The 20,940-nt window shown below is 38.3% G+C and overlaps 3 protein-coding genes across 6 annotated transcripts in view; 2 read left to right on the top strand and 1 right to left on the bottom strand.

The window, feature by feature from the left end:
* Positions 1 to 141: 141 nt before the first annotated feature.
* On the bottom strand, positions 142 to 7,776 carry mphosph10 (M-phase phosphoprotein 10 (U3 small nucleolar ribonucleoprotein)). The gene is made up of 11 exons (XM_026946763.3): positions 7,674 to 7,776; positions 6,513 to 7,191; positions 6,259 to 6,407; positions 6,006 to 6,168; positions 4,247 to 4,388; positions 3,823 to 3,890; positions 3,593 to 3,730; positions 2,417 to 2,527; positions 2,223 to 2,330; positions 1,810 to 2,040; positions 142 to 1,240 (listed from the first exon to the last, which is right to left on the bottom strand). The coding sequence occupies exons 1-11, from the start codon at positions 7,757 to 7,759 to the stop codon at positions 1,091 to 1,093; spliced, it is 2,025 nt and encodes a 674-aa protein (XP_026802564.3). The 5' UTR covers positions 7,760 to 7,776; the 3' UTR covers positions 142 to 1,090.
* Positions 7,777 to 7,864: 88 nt separating this feature from the next.
* On the top strand, positions 7,865 to 10,328 carry mcee (methylmalonyl CoA epimerase). Its single transcript, XM_026946764.3, has 3 exons — positions 7,865 to 8,067; positions 8,753 to 9,099; positions 9,677 to 10,328. The coding sequence occupies exons 1-3, from the start codon at positions 8,040 to 8,042 to the stop codon at positions 9,827 to 9,829; spliced, it is 528 nt and encodes a 175-aa protein (XP_026802565.1). The 5' UTR covers positions 7,865 to 8,039; the 3' UTR covers positions 9,830 to 10,328.
* A 6,168-nt stretch (positions 10,329 to 16,496) lies between these two features.
* Positions 16,497 to 20,940, top strand: part of apba2b (amyloid beta (A4) precursor protein-binding, family A, member 2b) — a 95,797-nt gene continuing 91,353 nt past the window's right edge. For all 4 annotated transcript variants that reach the window (XM_034299800.2, XM_034299803.2, XM_034299804.2 and 1 more), the window contains exon 1: positions 16,497 to 16,688. The gene's annotated coding sequence lies outside the window, so the exon portion shown is untranslated. The remainder of the gene's footprint in view (positions 16,689 to 20,940) is intronic.

Raw genomic sequence — 20,940 nt, forward strand, 5'->3', positions numbered from 1 at the left:
AATGAGAGTATTTGCTCTTGTCTAATCACTTCTACATTTTTACATATTTTGTGTATGCGAGATCAACAACAGCTAACTAATGCTTGACTCAGTTTAATGTGTGTGGTGGTGTTATTAAAAATAAATTTCATTGCACAATAATGAACAAAATAAAACCACCAGATTAAGAATATTTATAGCCTATATCCAAAAACATAAATTCAAGACTTAAATGTTCCTCCTTTTATTTCAAGGCCTATAATTTATAATGAAGAAACTACAGATCCACGAGTCTTAATGCAACTACTTACTCTCATGCTGAAACTGTATCTTGTGTTCAGCATGCTGTAACACCCCTGATTTAGCTCATCAGATCTTTATCCATGCTTTTGTGAACCGGGGTGGTTTATTACTTACCTGAGCTAAGTTTCCTAAAAGCATCACAGCACTAATATCATTCCTAAATGATTTAGAAAGCAATTATCTCCTTGAATAGTTCATACTGTTTATGTAAGGCATTCACGGGTGTCACTCATCAGAGCTGCCTACTCTAGGACACCATTAAATTTCAATTTAATGGCTGATGGTCCAGGAAAAAGTGAAACTGTGGGGGAAGAAGCTACACTACAATGCTTTTACTGAATGTTTTACTAGCCAAAGCACTGCGCCAATAAAACATTTGATAAGGATAAAATCTTGCGCTCTATGGTCCTTATATACTGCAGGCTTAAAGGTTTGACCCTATTTAACCTACCACTACATGACTTTTCAATGTAAGTAATCTGGATTTTGTCTTGTAACTGAGAAAAAAATCAGAATATTTTTTTGGTGAATTGAGACACGTGGGCTGAGATTGTGATTTCTAAAACAGACCCCAGGTATCTTAAAGCACATGTTCAGTGCACACGGCTTTGTACTGCAGTTTCTCATAGTGGTTAAATTAATCAGAACACAACAACCACACACCAAATGAGCCATATGAACCATATTTTTTTTTTTTAAATATGACAAAACCATTTTAATATAAATGACCAGATCATGTGGAGACCCAGGCTCGATTCATTCTCATCTTATAAAGAGAAACTGTACATGATACACAACACAATTAGAACTATAACTTCAGCTTGCTGGCAGAAACCTCTTTCTGTTTCTTCTTTTTGGCAGCCCGATCCTTTGAGCCCTTGATCTGACTCCTGACTTGGTCTTGAAGTTGGGAGAAGAAGGCTTGAGATGAGCGCAGGGCTTTGTCCATCCCATCATCCTGTGAGGTGCGACAACAAAATACATCCAGCATCTTACAAGTGTGTATAACATGAAGAGGTGTAACACAAAGTTGAAGGGCTTGGTTAGGAAATTAACTGCAGTCTCACTGGATTACAACTATACTGCTTTAAATTAAGCTTAAATGAACCAGATTCTAGTACAAATTGATGACTGTGTTGCCATAATCCTTAACCTCTCATGATAATTTTCATGATCTGACACAAAACCACCAAACCATTGGCACACAGCAGGTGGTAGAGATTTGTGAGAGTCAACTACAGTCTCACCACCATGAAATACATTACATTTAAACACATACCAAATGGAGGAAAAAAAACCCCAGAAAGTAGAGGTTAGTAAGTATGGTTTCTTTCTCTGGTTATTTAACTACAAATAAAAACTAATAGTCCTGGCAAGAAATCTGCTATCTCGGGCACGTGGGCTACTGATTTGTTCACCTCGTAACAAACGCACCTACCATCACTACCTTATATAAAACATCACACAATTTAATAGGAGAAAAATCCCTGACCAAAATTTCACTAAGAGAACAAAGCAAACACTAACCGTGAGTAATTTGGCTTTCCCTCCTTTGGTAAGTTTTCTGAGAGTCTCTTCCACTTGGGCCTTTGACTTCTTCTTGATCTTTCCTTCACTTGCAGCTTCTTTAAGCTTCATCCTCTTCTCACGCTCCTGGATCTTCACCCGCTTCAGCTTCTTCTTCTTGCGTCTCTCCCGTTTCTTATCAGTGGCTGTTTTCTCAGAGTCACCGAGAATGTCTCCAGCCTTGTTCTTCTCCTGAAGGATCAGAATTTAAGTAGAATTTAAGTGTATAGGAAAGTGAAGTCTAGTCTTATTTCGGTAGAGCAGTGACTTGACATCTCTAATCCAAGTGATCTGCTCATTTCTTACTGAGGAACTAGAGTAAAAAGACTTTCCATTAAACCTGTCAACAACAAGAAGCAATGAAAAACACCAACCTTGACTTCCTCAGGAGCCAAAAGAGTGGCGTTGCTGACGCTGACTGGAGCCACTTCCTCCATCGTGATTGAAGGCAGATTGGACACTATCTTCACCTCAGGAATATGCTATAAAAACAGACAAAACAAACCGATTATGTGAACAAAAGATCATTTGGCCCAAAGCTTAACAAATCAGGGCCACACAGACTTACTGGTTTTGGTGTAAAGTGGAAGTTGGAAAGCGCATCCAGTTTGAGGAAGAGTGAGTCCATAAGCTTCTGAATTTCTACATGAGCTGGATTCTCCTCCTCCTCTGTCTTTTCCTGAAACCCAAAATAAACAACACTTAATATACTTCTAACTTGACACCTTCAGTACTGGCCAGAAAAAAAATCATAAAAAAGGCTGGTAGGTTTAAATGCAGCTCTATAATATATTATATAATAGTATCATGTATTATAACTCAAACTTAATGGCATCAAGTGTTTGGCTAACATTTTGCATAGTAGCTGCTGTCTCAAACCTACCAGCGTCACACGTACACTTAGAGCTATGTTGAAAATTGGTGTAGGTTTCTGGTCAGTTTATTTTCTTTATGTTTTATATTTTGCTCGTATATTTAAATGCAAGGTGACAGAGCAGTGAAGCAGCAGAAATACTGTATAGTAGCTTTGTGCTGCATGTTTCCAAATGTCAAAGCCTTAGTTACAAAGCTTTTCATACAGATGTTGTACCTCCCCACACTCCCTTTCTCACACAATAGGACTAAATTTATCATTTTTGTAACTTGTGTCTAAATGTTTTGTAGGCCAAAGTTTCAGCAATGCATGCGTATGTTGATAAAACTCCACAGAAGGCAAAGCTCAGAGATGGCTGAAAGTGCAGAATGATGACTTAATGGCAAACGAGAGCCTAATATATCAGCCAAATCAGCCACTGCAACGATTCAGATAGCATAAGCACAGATTGACACTTCCTTCGTTTATAGGGAGGCATTTCTTTTGTCCTAACTTTTTAATCATTAATATGAAATGACCGTATTACACAAAATGGTCAGTAAATTTGTGTGTAACTGAAATGCATAAGCAATTTTAAACTTGTAAATGTAATCTGTATATAAAATTGCAGTAACTCATGCCAATTATATAATCTGAAGCCGATCAATAGAGATTTCCATTAGTGAGTCTCCTTATCTGTAAATCAAGAGCTCTCCCAACTCTTCAAGTAACAGGATTTTTATGAATACCAGATTTCTTGTGTAAATGCTCCTGTGAATGAGGAATTACAGATAAATGTGTTTTGTGCAAGTCCCAGTATCCAAAACCCTTCAAATACACATTCCTGCTGAATGAGATTATTGGAAAAGCTGATGTTAAAAAAGAGCTCACCTGGTTCTGCTTGATGTACTCCTGTTCGTAAACTTCCGCCAGACTCAGCTTGCTCTTTTCATGGTCCAGTGTCAACCTTTTCTTATACTCGAATACCTCCTCCTTTGGCTTCTCCTTCCTCACAACATCGTCCCAGGCCTAACACACAGCCACAGTTTAATTAAACGGTGCACAATGGCGGTGTGGTTACATGTTTATTTTCCTAGTATGAAGGATAGAAATGCACAAACCTGGTCTTTTATTCTCTGCTTGATGATCTCTTCAAGCTGCAGCGTCATCTCCTCCGTGACAGCAGGAGCTTTAGGAAGTAAACAAAAAATAAAATAAAATAAAAAGTGTAATCCTTGAAACAGGATGTGTTTAATGTCTGATGTATTCTTTGAAATTAATGTAACTAAGTAATGGAAATCTCATATACGCAAAATCTTTTCCCAAACGTTCATATATGTGCTTCTAATGACATTATTAAGCTATAAAATCTCATGGAAAAGATATCATTTTAAAAAATAGCACAGACATACCTTATTTATTCATTTACATTTCAAGTAAACTGTATAACCTATTAGCCAGTGCAAACACAAAGAAGATAATGGACACTAAATACTAAACTGGATTTTTGCTGAACTCAGGCAGTGAGGCAGAGAGAGGTCTTACCTATCCTGGACGCTTGATCAAAATCCACATCCTCCTCTAGCATGCTGTTCTCTGGCCGAGTCTGTGCCGTCACCTCTCCAGTCAGCTGCCATGGCTTCTCAGCCAACGCTGCCTTCTCCAGCTCAGTGATCTTCTCTGCCATCTGTTTCACATTTAATCAATACGCCATTTTTTTACAACTCTACGCCAGTATAATACGCCAATATAATAATCTGTAAATATAAAGTCTGTTAACGGAATAGTTTGTCGGAACGACAACCAAATGTACGCTTTTGCACTGGAACCACAAGGCTTGTAAAGCTGACAAGTAATGAAAGTTTTTTCTAATAAAACGTACAGCTTTTTCCAATAAAACTTATTGCAAACATAAGCCACTAATACGATTTGGAGCAGAAGTCATGTACTCGTTTCTTGGGTCCACGTCCTGCACATTTAGCCTCGAAATCTCCTGCAGGATTTTATGCATTAAATTATAACTAATTGCTGTAAAGTAATATAATACAAGGTATAATATAAAAGTTAATAATATAATAATATATAAAGCTATCTTTTCCAAAACCTACCGTACATTTTGTTCACTAAAACCCTAATGGGTATTTTATTCAATGTCAAAAATACAAAATCAAAACCTTTCCAGGATTTCCAGAGCTACGGGAAGCCTGAAAATACTTTCCATAAATATGAGTAAATCATTATATACTTGCTTTAAACAAGAGCATTAAGCTAGGTATGTGGTGAATATGAAAAGTGATCAAAATCATAAATGAATGGTATTTTGCAAGGGGGAAAAAAACAACTGAATTGTAATAAGCCTTAACTGTTCTGAAAGAGAAATGTACATTTAAAATAGCTTATTGTTTATGTCTTACCTCCAGCCGATGTAAAAGGAACTGAATTGACCAGTTTGTTCAGATTGAGGTAGGAATGGAAGAACAGACTTTAAAATACTGGGTCTGGAGCAAACCAACTGACTGACTGATTCTGAGCCCTGATTTTCAACATATTTACAAATTTAATTTCAGAGTGTATCTATATTATTTCCCACATTGCTCTTGGTTTTTGGGTGCAATTCTGCCTTATCGAGTTGATCTTCTGTCATCTATCGGATGTGCGTCCTGCTTTGCTGGAGCCTTAGCAGCTCTTTGAATACAAGACTGGACACCTCTGTTATAGACTTTGGGAAGTAAGGCCTGGTGTATGGTAAAATGTCTTAAGCTGCTGTGTGTCATTCATTCATTTATCTTCAGCAAGCGCAATCTTCAGAATGCTGGGTGTGAGGCGGGAATCGCAGTGCATCATGCACACATACACGTTCACACCTAGGGTAATTTAGCGTAGCCAATTCTCCTACGGCCATTTTTGCAAGGTGGGAGGAAATCGGTAAATTCTACACAGAAAGTCTGCACACACAGCAACCCAAGCTCAGGATCGAACCTAGGATCGATCCTGCTGTGTGTGTGTCATCAATTCAAACTACCCAGGTTCTTGTTGTCTTGTGTAAAATAAGTACCAAATTGCATAAAGGCAAAAGATTAGTTTGTTTGTCCAAGATGGCAGCCCCAATAATGTTACAGTGATATTTGTTCATGTTTACAGACTACAGTAAACCACATCAGCATGTCTGTGGACGTCACTGATAATCTGGATGTCGATATTTATGGAAATAAATACTTCTTAGAGATGTCCATTGTTTGTTAATTACATAAACCAGGTACCATATCAGACACTGAAGATGTCTTGAAGATTCCCTTAAACTTACCTTTTCCTGTCTTTTCTCAAATGCTGACTTGGTATCTGGCTTTGTTGCATTTTTAGACTTTCCACCCAGAATGTCCTCCACATCCTCTCCTTCACTCTCACTGGGGAGGTCAAAGGTCACCTTGCGCAAAGCGTCTCTGGCTTTCTGGCTCTCAGCGTCACCTCTACACAGTGCAAAAGAATCACGCTAGCCTTCATAAGCACCAAATACAGCACAATATTTTCAAGAAAAAACCTCATTTATATACACGTACTCTTCAGAATCCTCTCCGTCCATGTCCTCTTCATCCTCATCCTCCTCTTCTTCTTCAGGTGCTGACTCACCTTCCTCATCTGACTCGTGCTGAGCAGGATCTTCATCCACAAAGTAATCTTTGTATTTCATATTTCTGGAACCTTTCGACTGCAAAAGAAAAAGATGCAACTTTAACTCGACCTGGTAAACAAGTTAACTGATCATTTTAATAACCAGTGTGAGCTCAGTAGCTTATTTATTATTGCATCTCACCTTTTTCTTACTCTTTGATGCAGAAGGTTTATCAAACACCAGTTCATCATCCTCATCTGAGGGCAGGTCCTGAAAGTAGTCAATTTCCTCACCAGCAGGTCCCTTCCCTTCCCTCTTGTCCATATCATCCAGAAAAGCCTCCATTTCTGATAGTTTAAAAAATTGATCGTCCACTTCTGAGACAGTCCTAGATTTAGGTATCTTGGTTTCTGTTTTCTTTTTTTGCTTGGATTGTTTTTCTAATTCATCAACATCAAAATCGATATCCGAGTCCTCGTCGTAAAGCTCCTCATCATCGTCGGATGCAGATGACTTGGGCTTAAGTCCGTTTTTTCTTTTGTCACCATTCTCTTCCTCCTCATCATCTTCCTCCTCCTCCTCCTCATCATCATCATCCTGGCCACCTCCACCATCCTCCTCCTCCTCTTCTTCTTCCTCTGTTTCTTCTAAAAGAGTCAGTGTGTCGTCTGTGACCGCCTTGCTTACTTCGTCCTCAAAGAGAGCGAGCACAGCCGTATTCTGAAGCTCGAGTTCCTGCCAGATCTGTTCCTCGTCAAAGTTCTCCACAACCAGCTGGTCCAGCGGACTCCCCTTCCACCCTTTCCGTTTATGGGTTTTGTGCAGATCATACAGGGTCTTTGTGAGGGATGTGAAGTCTGCTGCCAAGCCATCCTGTACACTGTAATGGAGTGAGAGAGAGAGAAAGAAAGATCATTTTTACACACATGGCTACTGATTTATGCAGTATAAAAGCATAACGCAAGCGAAATTTCAAACATGAAGGTCTCTACTGCTGTTAATTACTAAGCACCAGCTAAGTAGTAGACTCTATCTAAAGTAAAACCTAAAAGAAACTACTTAAATGACACAAAAAGCTTCACCATCTGCATGGGAACGAGCTTCGTGTCCAATCTGAGAGACATGAACCGAAGGATAACAGATGAACTCTTGTTTTTCTTACATAACTAATTCTGTGACACTGATTACTGCGCACTGTCCAGGTCATTAAATAAAGTTAATAAACAAAAGCACAACACCCCACACAGGCTAACATAGCTAGCCATCATCATATAATGTCCATAATTACACTGTTCCAGACGCCTTCATCATATTATATTTGTCTGAATTATTTAAAAAAAACACAATTCCTAATTTTCTTACTTTAAAAACAACTCGGGCTGCGCTGTACTGCAGTTTAAAATCTGTAAACATTTCTCCAGCGTGTCTCTCACAGTCCCATTCGCCATGGTTGCACACGCGTGGGACCCGGAGTGCACGCGCTAAAAATGGTCCCCTGAAACAAAGCAGAATCGAATCGTTCCGCACGGATTACCGAAGTACGAGTTTAATACAGTACCTTTATATTTTCGTAAAATGCCGACATATTTTATACGGCATACGAGATATTATGCACGTGTTTCCAATTTTATAATCAACACTGTACGCGGTTTGTTCCTGATATTTATTTAAAAGGGTTGCTGTATGTAATTATTTAAATAAAGTTATTAGGTTTTGTATCAGGAAAACATGGCGGCCTCCTTCCTGAAGGTTGCAGGTAGGCTAAATAATAAATAAATGACTGTTTTAAACCAGAAACTTTAATCTCCGACGAAAATAAATTTTAACTTAAACATGGTACAAACGTTATAAATACGTGTATATAAGTATAGCAGCTTGTATATAGGTTATAGTAATAAAGACAGGTGTATTAGCAAACAACACCCACACACACCGGCCATTTTTAAACAAATGACGTATACCATGGGGGAAAATATTGAATTTTTTTTATTTAATAGATATATTTTATAAGGTATATACTATTGGCAACATAGGGAGTAAACTATACCAAATATCTAATTCACATGTTCCCAACCCTGAGTCACTCCAGGACCAGGAGTTATTATACATAATAAATAACACTGTCTTCTGAGGTCTTTTCTCACGCTTGATTGTGGTGTGTTGAGCTTGAACAGAAATCTGTGTCTCTGTTTGTTACATGGAAGGACAGGATTAAGCCACTGGACCTAAATGGAACATATGCTTCCAAACAGCCTCTTATAACCTTAATAATTTAAGATTGAGCTTAACTGTTGTTTAATAAATATTGCGTATGAAGGATTTTCATTTTGATGAAAGTCTGATCTGAACAAAAGGTTCAAAACTTTCTCCCTGCTCTAAGTGAAATGCTAAATAAAACTAAAGAAACTAGTGTTCTTGTTTACATAAACACTCTTTTGCAGCGACGTGTATCTCAAGGCATGCTGCTCGCCAGTCCCTATCAGCGAGAACGTTCTCTTCATCGTTACCTGTCAGTCATAGTGTCCCTCCGTCCTTATGGAAGTTGGGCAGACTGAACCATGTTGCGATCGCTGTACCAGACTTGGAGAAGGCGACGGCTTTGTACCGGGATGTGCTTGGTGCCCAGGTGAGCGATACTGTGCCCTTGCCTGAGCATGGCGTTTACACCGTGTTTGTGGAGCTCGGCAACACCAAACTGGAGCTCCTTCACCCTCTGGGAGAAAAGAGCCCCATAGCAGGCTTCCTGCAGAAGAACAAAGCTGGAGGAATGCACCATATCTGCATCGAGGTGAGCCGTGTTTAGGGTGTTAACAATTCAACACCAACTTATCTAATGTGAAAATGAAATATAGTACCAGTATATTTACATCAGATACTTTTATCCAAAGCCACAGAGAGACAAACTTAATTTAAAAATGGGTCAGAGAGCAGCACATGCTCCAGTCATAAAGTCATCAGTAGAGTGTAAAAAATCTCTCTACAACTGTTTTCCAACTTTGGTAGACGTTACAGGAAGAGGCCACAGCAAATATTAATCATGAGGTGCCAATAATTTTGTAATCAATGTTTTGCAGGACAAAAATTGTACTTTTTATGTTTGAAATAATAATGGCTAAAAATAAATCTATACAAAGTCTCCATATGTGTAAACTTAACATATCAGCAATTGTATTTCCTATTCATTTTTGCTTTTCTTTTTTTTTGGTGAAGGGTACCAGTAATAATGCAGTTGACTGTAAAACTGACCAGTCATAATCGAGTGGCTTGCACTTTTATAAGAGGCGAAATGACCTTGTAATGTTGTGAGAAATGTTTGTAGTACTGTTTATTAATCAGTTTATTAATCTGATGTCTTCTGCTTATAGGTTGATGATATAAATTCAGCAATAGTGGATCTGAAGGCAAAGAAAATCAGACTGCTTTCTCCAGAGCCACGGATAGGTGCTCATGGCAAACCTGTGATGTTCCTCCACCCTAAAGACTGTGACGGGGTTCTTGTCGAAATAGAGCAAGCGTAGTAATCAGCATGTCTCTTTAAAAAAACTCCACACAAGAGTGATAATTGATGTTACTAATGAAGTTGAAAAATTGACATAAGCTAAAGGTGTTTTCTTTCACACAGATCTATAGTGTCTGATGTACATATGACCTTCCTTATATGTAAATTATTGGATAAATTATGTGATTTGGCTTGTAATATTCTATATCATTTAAAATGTTATATCAGTACGCTAATGGGTAAAATTCAGAAGAACACTAGCAGTCTAGCTGTTTTTAATAATAGTGCCAGTGGTAATGGAAATTGTTCCCATTATTAATCCACCTCCTTTACATAATGAGACCTAGGAGACAGCACATGTGACCTGACCGATGACACGCACATGTATAGTAATATCATGATAATATAAACATTTCACTGTTGGATGCACTAGCTCATCTTCTTCTCATTTTCTTGAAGATATTATAACGTTCCTGCCGTTTTTGTGATTACAAAAACAAGATTGTTTCCATCATTCAGTATAAGTTCATTTAGAGTATTCATTCCTAACAGTAATGAATGAAATGCACAACAGGCAACACAAGGGTTTTGAAAGATGAAACTGTTCCACTCTATCCATCCTCTTCAGTGTCCAGACTTCAGCTCACTGTCTGCACAAGAATGAGTGTGTTACTGGGATACGATTTGGACCATTTCCATCTCTCAGATGTCTCTCCTTCTATTGCTCACTCCATAAATCACTTCCCTTTGGACACAGCTGGAGGAGGGAGATTAGAGACTGATGTTTTCTCTCAATTTCCTGTCTGTGTGGTTTCTGCTTGGCTACTTTGTTGACTCTTTTGAATTATTGGGATAAAAGGGTCTGATTTGCAGCTTCGAGTCATCTGTGGCATTTCGGTTCCTTTGGCAGGATGGGAAAGAAACTGCAAACAAAGTTCTTACTCAGTCTAAGAACATTTATACAACAACTGTAGGCTACTTTGACTGACATGCATACTGATCGGAAATATACGTTTACTCATTTGGTAGATGCTTTAATCCAAAGTGGCGTATAAGTGAGAGGACAGTCCAGGTATACAGGTGTAGGTTATGGGCCTTGCTTAAGAGTTCAGCAGTGGTGCTCTGACAATCCTGGGGATTTAAGCTCACAACCCACAGACAACAGAAACTTAACCACTGATCCAGCACTGCCATTGTTGAATTTCAAGTAATGGTAAATTGATATGGTTAAATTTGCATTTGCATATTAATTTGGAACGTGGTCGACGTAGTAATGAATCTTACTAGGGCACAGCCCTGTTGCTCTTTCATGCAAGTTACTTAAGATTAATAGGCTTTATTGTGCCGTGTCATTTTTGGAAAAGTTTTCCTCATTTAAAATACCAATTACATAACTACAGAACCCGAAGCAAATGATCTGCATCATATCTGAATATACAGTATATTCTGAGCTGTGAGGATATTATATATCCAATAAGTGTTATCTTCCATTACAGCTTAATATGGAGAAATGGATATTATTTAATTATAATGTGGCTAATATTCACTGTATCACACTTCCATTTTCAATTTTTTGGGGCTTCTCATAAGACAACACATAAAAATCAGATTTTATTTCTTAAGTTACAAATGCTTTAATAACTTCACTTCTTTCCATGATCATCTAATTCGCTATCAACCCTCCCACACCCTCAAACCTTCCACGACCAGCTTGCTTACTGTTCCTTTTCCTAAATTCTGTAGTTGGTGGACTTCTCTAGTGTGGCTCTCCACTCTTTTTTCCAATTATAATTATGATCTCTTCACATTTAAAACTCACCTGTTTTTACTCTCAGACCTTTCAACTATTCTGAATGTAACCTCTGATATTTATTGTGTACTTTCTGGTTGTTACCTGGTAGTTTATACAATTTGTGTAAAGCACCTTCGGGTCATTTGTAATGCACTACATAAAGAAAATGCATTAATCATTATAATAGTTTTTTCATTGGTAAGTGTGACCTATTATGTCAGGAACTAAAAACATACAAGCATACACAGGAGCTGAAAGAAACCACAAAATACAAACTAATCTTTGTCCAAAACTTGGTAACAAGTTAACAGTTGTTCATTATTATCTATTATCTAAAGGCTCTTTTCTACAAGCTGTTTTGACTACTTCAGTTCTTCGCCGCCGTAGTGCTTCACGGCGGGATTCTCCTCATTTTTGCTGGCATAAATTGGTGCGAATAAATAATTGGAGCTATGGAATGCCTACAGCATGGCCCTAATCACGTTAGTCACACTATAAATATTGCCTAGCTGATGTGTTGATTGCTTCCTCTTTCTACTGATATTTATCACTAACAATTTGTTCTGCAGTGCAGCTGCCAAATTGTAACACACTCTCTGTGTTCCCATTTGTTGTTATATAGTGATAATACATTATTTTTGAGCTTGGAAAATGATTCTTGTGCACATTATGCAAATATTACATATGGTGTCTTTCAGTACAAATGCTCTTAGAGCTGACAGTACTCAAGCATGAGCAAAAGTTTCCTAAATGTACTGCTCTGTATTGTGTCTGAACATCAATACAATGAGCTAAGCCCTTGTGCTGAGTCCTAATCAATCGTCTGTAATGTTCCAGTAAATAACTTGGACTCAAAATTGCACAGGGAGAACGTGTTATGAAGTTTTCTGGCTACAACCCTGCACTATATACAACCAGGGTCAAATCATGATAAATCGCACAAGATGTGTCAGACATGTGAAGCCTGCATACTGCATCCTAACCCTCAGTGTATCCTGATATATGATCCCATAGCGACACTGCAGTAAAAACAAGATTTACGTATTCTTTTTTTAAACTAAACGTACAACATTATACCTTTTGAAAAGGAAAAAGTATACCTGAAAACAGCTTTATACAAATTATCAAGGCAAAATGAATGAACATGGAGTCAAATGACAATTAAAATAAGATATGAAAGTCTTCAGTCTCAATAAAAAGTTTGAAGGCAGTGTTTATAGAAGGGAACATGGCCATAAATCCAAGCACAAAATTAAATACAAAATCTACAGTCATGTCACATCTGCCTAAGATATTTTAAAGTATGTGTGGAAAGTGTATCTTGTGTAACAATATACATTAAACTGACAAATCTTGACGTTATGAAATGCATAAACTCTGGAAAACAGAGTAACAGTGTAAATGCACTTCTTGAGACGCTTAAAAAACATTTTTTTTGTTATCTTGTATGTGTCTGATTGTAAATTAGTAGCAAATGAGGCTTACAGAGAACTTTTGCAGGCCTAGAAAAACAGCAATAGTTTTTGTGTCTTCTTAACGAGCCTCAAACCTAATGGACATGGATTTGTATCCATTTTACAGCCTAATGTTTTGAGTGAGCTCATGAGAAGAGAAACGATTATATGCTTTACGACAACTTGGGATCAATATGTTTTTACATTTGGTTATGTAAAGCCATTTTGTGATCATTCAGAGAGCCACCAAATAAGCAATGAGCTTACAACCAGTGCCATAAATGGGCATTATTTCCATTTGGTTGTGTTTTTAATATGATCCATAATCTTTTAATAAGTCCCACTTGTGAGAGCAATGAAGGAAACAAATAACGAGATGCTACAATAATGTGAATAGAAAAGAGGACTCGCAGTGGTGCAGTGCTTAGTGTTGCTGTCTCACAGCTCCAGGGTCCATGGTTTGATCCTGAGAACGGTTAACTGCCAGTAGGTGAACTGGCTACACTAAATTGCCCCTAGATGTGAATGTGTGTGTGCATGGGCCCCTGTGATGGACTGGCATCCCATCCTGGGTGTATTCTTCATGCCCAGAAATCACTGCAGTCTTAGAACATAGTATATTTGGGTGTGATTTTAGACACATACTCTCAGGAAAAAAGGCACTAAACTGTACCACTACTTGTTGCTGGGGTGGTACCTTCAAGAGTACAACTTTTTTTTACCTTTAGTGTGTTTTTTCAACCTGGAAATGTGTACCCTATAGTGTACCTTTATCTAAATGGTAATTACAGTACAATTATGTACCTTAAATCATTTTAAAGGTACTATCCACATTTCCAGGTAATGGATGTATATTAAAGGAACAAAGGAACGGGAGCCACCCCAGCGCCAAGAAAGAGACAGGTTTAGTACCCCCCCCCCCCCCCCCCCCCCCTTTTTTTTTCTAAGAGTGCATTTCCACACCCTAATTTTATACTTACACTTGTATTTTTCAATTTGAGACTGGGATAAAACAATGACATTGTGGTCATTTATTTGTTAGATACAAATACAACACAACATTTTCTAGTAGTTGAATACAAAAACAGACCTCAGGAAATGGCTCCATCTGACTGGACTCAATTTAGCAATATCAGCTACAGAGGCTAATAACACATACGCCACAATCATACTAAATAACCTAGTTTATATATTGTTTTAACACATTTGGTTTTAGTAGTATGCAGTTTGAGGAAAAATGACTTGTTACAGGAAAAAACCTTATGTAAAAAGGTTGCCAGTTCAAATATCGTTTCTTGTCAGAGCCGTTAATCTTCTGAATCAGGCAACCAGCATGCCCTCGAAGGTCAACCCCACCTATACTCTCATCTATCAGTTCAAATCACCCTTTCAGCACTCACACAGCTGGAGTGCACACCTGTTCCCACACATATACTGATATTGCACTATTTTGTTTGCATTACTTTACTGTGATGTTGCACAAAATACATTTGCATAAAATGTATTTGCACACTATTATCATGATTGTACTGTATCACATTTTATTTTATTTCAGTCATTTTCATGCCATGTAACAGATTTTCAACTGGATTTACTCAGGGCTTTTTTTTCCAAGCCATTCCTTTGTAGTTTTTGGCTCTGGCTCATTGTGCTGCTTGAACATATATTTTTACCCTAAATGCATATTTCACACAGCATGATGCTACCACCACCGTGTTTTATCATAGGAATGGTTTTACCTGGATGTTGGGCTGTATTTAGTTTGAACCAAACATTATGCTTTGGACTGGGACCAAATGGCTCAACTATAGTCTTGTCAGACCACAAAATCTTTTCCAAAAGCTCTCAGATTTTCTAACATGGCCTTTCTTCATAGAGGCCTGTGAAGAGCTGATGATATTGTTGATGTCTGCACAGCTTCTCCTATTTCAGCCAGTAAGCTCTGTAATCCCTTCAGTGTTGTAGCTGGACTCTTGGGCAATTCTCTGACTTGTCCAAGAACTGCCCTTCTTGCCCGAGCACTCAGTTTGGCATGATCTTGGTAGTGTCTGGGTTGTGCCATATTTTTTCTGCTTTGTTATAATGGAATTCACAACCTTCTCCATCTTTTTTCCTCCTAACAACTTCATCTTGACACTTCACAGGCAGTTCTTCTGTCTTCATGACAGCAGGATTGATCTTTAGCTGTGAGACCTCCCAAAGTCAGAGATATTTATTGTGCACACATACAGTTGGACAGAGGTGGATTTAAAATGAACACAGCTGTATCCTATTTAACACAGAGGAAAGGGGGGAGGGGTGAAAATTTGATCAATTATGCAGTTTGTAGAGTTTTTATTATTTTTTTTAAAAGAATTCTGAGGACATCTAAATACTTTATTTTATTTCTGTAGAGAGTTTCAAAATGAGCCAAAAAATTAAAAAAGCTTAAATTTGATGCTGCAATACAGCAAAAAGAGAATAATCACCGGGGATGAATACTTTCTGGAGGCACAGTATGATGTAAATCACCTCGAAATCATTACTGTAATTTATCATTAATCATAATCCTATGAGAGTATGTTGCTCTCTAGACTGTTTGCCATTCGTACTGCTGCATGCCTCCGGTATATCTTTACAAACTATTTATACAAAATCCCAAGCTAAAAAAAAATTTTTGGTGCCAGACTTCAGTGAATGCCTTAGCTTTCTTAAAACTATTTTATTTGGTTTTTTAATCTCCAAAAAAAATCTTTATCTTTTTTTTTTTAATAGCTGCATCATGCAACAATCCTAAACCATGTAAATGTCAAAAATATGCTGTAGATAGTTCATATATACATAGATACATACACCCCCATATATATATATATATATATATATATATATATATATATATATATATATATATATATATATATATATGTATGTATATGTATGTATATATATATATATATATATATATATATATATATATATAAATAATTTGGGGTGTCAACATTAAATATTTTAGATCTGAAGTTTTTTTAAAAATTTAGAAACACACTGGAAAATGGTTTTTAAAATGAAAAATTATTATTATTATTATTATTATTGTTAGTAGTAGTAGTAGTATTTTACAAATTGTATTTCTATATAGGTACATTGTATATAGCCCTTTTAAAAAAGTAATATTTAGAAAGTCAATATTCATGTGATGCAATTTTAAGTAATTAAAAACACCTAAAGAATATGTTTTGAAATAATTTTGGAATGAAAGGTTTGATATATGGAGGTTTAATTGTGTTATTTAATATACTTTAGATCGGAATCGCACACTGACTCTAGCTGTACGATGACAATAAAGATAATTTTACTCATAATTAGTTTCAGCGGTCTGGTGTTTCTGGCCAATCAGAATGGCGCACATTTAGAGAGGGCGTGGCTCTGGGTGTTTTTTTTTTTTTCGGGGAACGCGGGTGCGGAATAGTGTAACGGTCGCAGCGCGCGCAGGTTTATTAGCTGCAGCTGCCGCACGCGCTGGTTCTGCTCCTTTAAAAGCGCCGCTGCTCCGTTAAGCATCTCGGGACGCGTCCTCTCAGCGGAGCGGCTCCTCCTCAGCAACAGCTGCGGGCTTTTATGTGAAGATAACAGCAGTAACGACGCCCATAAAGGTAACGCGGTATTCTATGTGTCTGTCTATGAAACTAAAGGTTTTATTGTAGCGTGTGTGTGTGTGTGTGTGTGTGTGTGTGTGTGTGTGTGTGAGAGAGAGAGAGAGAGGTCTGCAGCGTCTTCAGGCGGCTTTATGTTTGTACATTAGCCTTAGCCTGGTAATGTTCCGTGATTAGTGTGGGGTTTAACCCATCACTGCTTTCTCTGTTCAGTTTATTTTAGCTCATTTACACTCACAGGCTGTGTGTTAAGTGAATTTCCACCCAAATAACCTGAAAATGACTGAGCATTGTTATTAAGTTTATTGTTTTTTATGACTATTAGCCGCGAATGAACTATGGCTTTAAACTTGCTGTTAAAATGTTTGTTAAATTTTGGTGTTTTTCTCTGATAAAAACACTGCGACTCTCCCAAGTAAACATGGAGTCGCCTACTTTAATCAGCTTTAATCACTGGTAATATTTATAATTAAATAAAACTTTATTATTTCAGAATCTATCATCAGTGCTTAATCTGTTTGGTTTAGGATTTTAACAAATGAAGTTGAATTGTTTGTTGTTCCAGGATCTGAAACATGCTCATTAATATCATATTTAATTTCACTTGCCTGGTTGCATTATATAATAATTAGTATAGAATAAACATAACCACATTAATCATTATGTATCTGATATGTAATAGATGATATAGAGTTGAAGTCCTTGTTGTTTTGTTTGTGTACCTGTCACTGAGTGATTATAACGTGTAATAGCAGTGTTGTAAACACACGCAGGGTTTAATGACTGCTGATACAAACAACATTCATGCAGCTTTTTCTGTCTTTTGTGAACTGCATTGTCTTAAACGATGTGCGAGTGAGAAGGTGATCCATGTGGGAACCACACCTTCCGTCCATCCACTCAGTGTCGTTCACTGAGAGGTTTATATACAAAATAATGCAGAAGTCTGTAGATTTTATATAGAAATATAGCTCTATCTTCATGGCTATCATGTAAATATTGGGGGAAAAGAGATGGAGTCGTGTGGAGAAAAGGAAAGAGAGAACGAGATGAGAATGCTGAAGAGATACTTGTCCTACGCATGTGTGTGTCATGTTCCGTTATCCCACTGGGTGGATGTGTCTCCACGATGGTAACCTGCTGTTAACTTGGCCAAGCTGCACCGCGCGCACACACACACACACACACACACACACACACACACACACTCCTCCCCCCAGAGCCCTCGTTATGTCTCTCTGTGCGACTCTGATGATAAAGAACACACCCCGAGTCACATGAGCGCATCAAGACGTTATTCATGCACCAGCAAGGAGCAGTAGAATTTTAAATTGGGCTCTTGTGGGAGAGAGAGAGAGGAAAGGAAGACAGACAAGAGGAGAGAGAGAGAGAACGAGAGAGAGGAAAGGAGGATAGAGGAGAGAGCGAGAGAGAAGAGAGAGGGGGGAAGGGAAGAGAGAGAGAAGAGAAAGGAAGAAGAGAGAAGATGTGGGGAGCAGGAGAAGAGAGAAAGAGAGAGGAACGGAGGATAGAGGAGAGTGCGAGAGAGAGAGAGAGGGGGAGAGAAGTGAGAGAGAGGGGGGGAGAAGAGAGAAGAGAATGGAGGAGAGAAAAGGAGAGAGGGAAAGAGGAAAGAGAAGAGGATGGAGACAGAGAAGGAGAGAGAAGAGAGAGAGAGGGGGAGGGAAGAGAGAGAGGAAAGGAGGATAGAGAATTCCCTTCTTTCCAAAAGCATTTCACTGAATTTTCCAGGAAAGAATAAAGTGATGTTTTTTCCCCTATCTGAAGATGAGTCCTGGTTTAAAGTATCCCTGAGCTCAAAAATCTGATTTTTACATGGTGGCTCATTCTGAATAGGTAGACTCTTTTTAATCAAATTTGTTAACACACCACAAAATTCACATTTTCCTATTTAAAACAGAGTAACTCAACTGTAAAAGAAATTGATTCTGGGAGTGTTATGTATGAGCTCAATTTGTGTTTTCTCAAGATCAACTTCACAGCTTTAAACCTGTTACATCTGAGATTAGAGGTCGATGTGATACCTGGAAACTTTTAGCCACAGAACCTGTGTGTGTGCTTGGATATCTAGCTAGGTATCAAAAGTCACACTTGTGAAGAGCAAAATCTTTTAGCCATTTATTGGGTGAGTTTAGCTAGTGTTATATAAATCCTTGAAATACGGTGATGCAAATCAAGACTCAGATATTGAAATTACGCTTGCATCTATCATGTGGCAAATGCGAGCTACCTTAATAAAAGTTAACTAGCTGGCTAGCTATTTAGGATGAGAGGTTGACAGGATGTAAGGAATGAAACAGCGCCCCCTCTATAGAAGACTCTATAGAGTCTTCACTCACCAGTCTCTGTTTCTCTCTTCTTGAAGTTAATAAGACAAAAAAACGCAGCTGAGAAACTGCTTCTGTCCTCACGACCTTCACGTTTCAGAAAAACTATACTAGCTGTTAAAAGTCTCTTACACCGGACACTCCTTCCATAGTTGTTAAATAAACGTCTCCATACAGAAAACTTCACCATAACGACTATTATACGTTTTTTTTTTTTAAATAGCAAGTTTTTAAAACTGCTTATTATTACTCATAGACTATGTGGCGTTTCCACCATACAAGTTCCTGTAAATGAGCTGTATAGAAACGATAATGTATTTGAAATGAGCACATTAATTTAAAGCTGTCATTAGAATTACAGCCGGCATTACTGTCAGAGCTGCTGTCGCAGAAACTGAAACAAAACCTTCTGACCAGTCAGATTCAAGAATTCAGGAACACTATGTTATAAGCATATTTACACTGAGCAGCCATAACTTTAAAACCACCTGCCTAATATTGTGTAAGTCTCCCTTGTGCTGCCAAAACAGCTCTGACTTGTCGAGTCATGGACTCCATTGACCTCTGAAGCGGTTCTGTGGTATCTGGCACCAAGACGTTAGCAGCAGATCCTATAAGTCCTGTAAGTTGCGAGGTGGGGCCTCTATGGATCGGACTTGTTTGTCCAGCACATCCCACAGATACTTGATCAGACTGAGTTCTGGGAAATTTGGAGGTCAAGCCAACACCATGAACTCTTTGTCATGTTCCTCAAACCATTCTTGAACAATTTTTGCAGTGTGGCAGGGCGCATTATCCTCCCGAAAGAGGTCGCTTCCATTAGGGAATACCGTTCCCATGAAGGGTTGTACTTGGTCTACAACAATGTTTAGGTAGGCGTTATGTGTCAAAGTAACATCCACATGAACACCCTTTTGGCGGTGGACAGAGGTCAGCATGGCCAATCTGACCGTTCTGTGGCTATATACGCAGCCCCATATGCAGCAAGCTGTGATGCAGTGTGTGTTTTGACACCTTTCTATCATAGCCAGCTTTAACTTTTCAGCAATTTGTGCTACAATAGTTCTTTTGTGGGATCTGTTCCAGATGGGCTAGCCTTTGCTCCCCACGCGCATCAGGGTACCTATGTCCCTGACGCCAGTTCACCGGTTGTCCTTCCTTGGACCACTTTTGGTAGTTACTAACCACTGCATACTGGGAACACCCCACAAGACCTGCCGTTTTGGGGATGCTCTGACCCAGTTGTCTAGCCATCACAATTTGGTCAAAGTCTCTCTAATCCTTACGCTTGCCTATTTTTCCTGCTTCCAACACATCGATTTTGAGAACTGACTGTTCACTTGCTGCCTAATATCCCACCCCTTGACATGAGCCGTAGTAGTGAGCTAATCAATGTTTATTCACTTTAGCTGTCAGTGGTTTTAATGTTATGGCTGATCAGTGTATACTACAGTTAGTTCAGGTACTGCTGTGATTACCTGCAAATGGTCGAATCACAGCCATGCTGATATTCAGTATAGGCGCACTCTTGCTCATGCGATAATTATGGTAAAGGTGTCAAGATAGTGCAGGGAGTAGCAGTTAATTGAGTATTAAAAAAACAAACATTAAGCCATGCATTTTTTTCTACCGTGATTATGTGTAATGGATGTATCTGTGTGTGCGTCTGTGGATGCCTTGCAACGGACTTGTATCATCCAGTGTGTATTCCCGCATCACCACCAGTGTTCCTGGCATTGGCTCTGGATCCACTGCAGCTCTGACCAGGATAAATTGAAGATGAGTGAATGAACGAATTATGTATAATGGTTTAAAATAACATTTAAGAGGTATTAAGGGGACATTTATGTTTAGGGTGATTTTTAAATTCCAAGTGTGTTGCTCTGCAGATGTGTGTGTTGTTG

Source organism: Pangasianodon hypophthalmus, chromosome 25 (assembly GCF_027358585.1).
Source record: "Pangasianodon hypophthalmus isolate fPanHyp1 chromosome 25, fPanHyp1.pri, whole genome shotgun sequence".
Lineage (NCBI taxonomy): Eukaryota > Metazoa > Chordata > Actinopteri > Siluriformes > Pangasiidae > Pangasianodon > Pangasianodon hypophthalmus.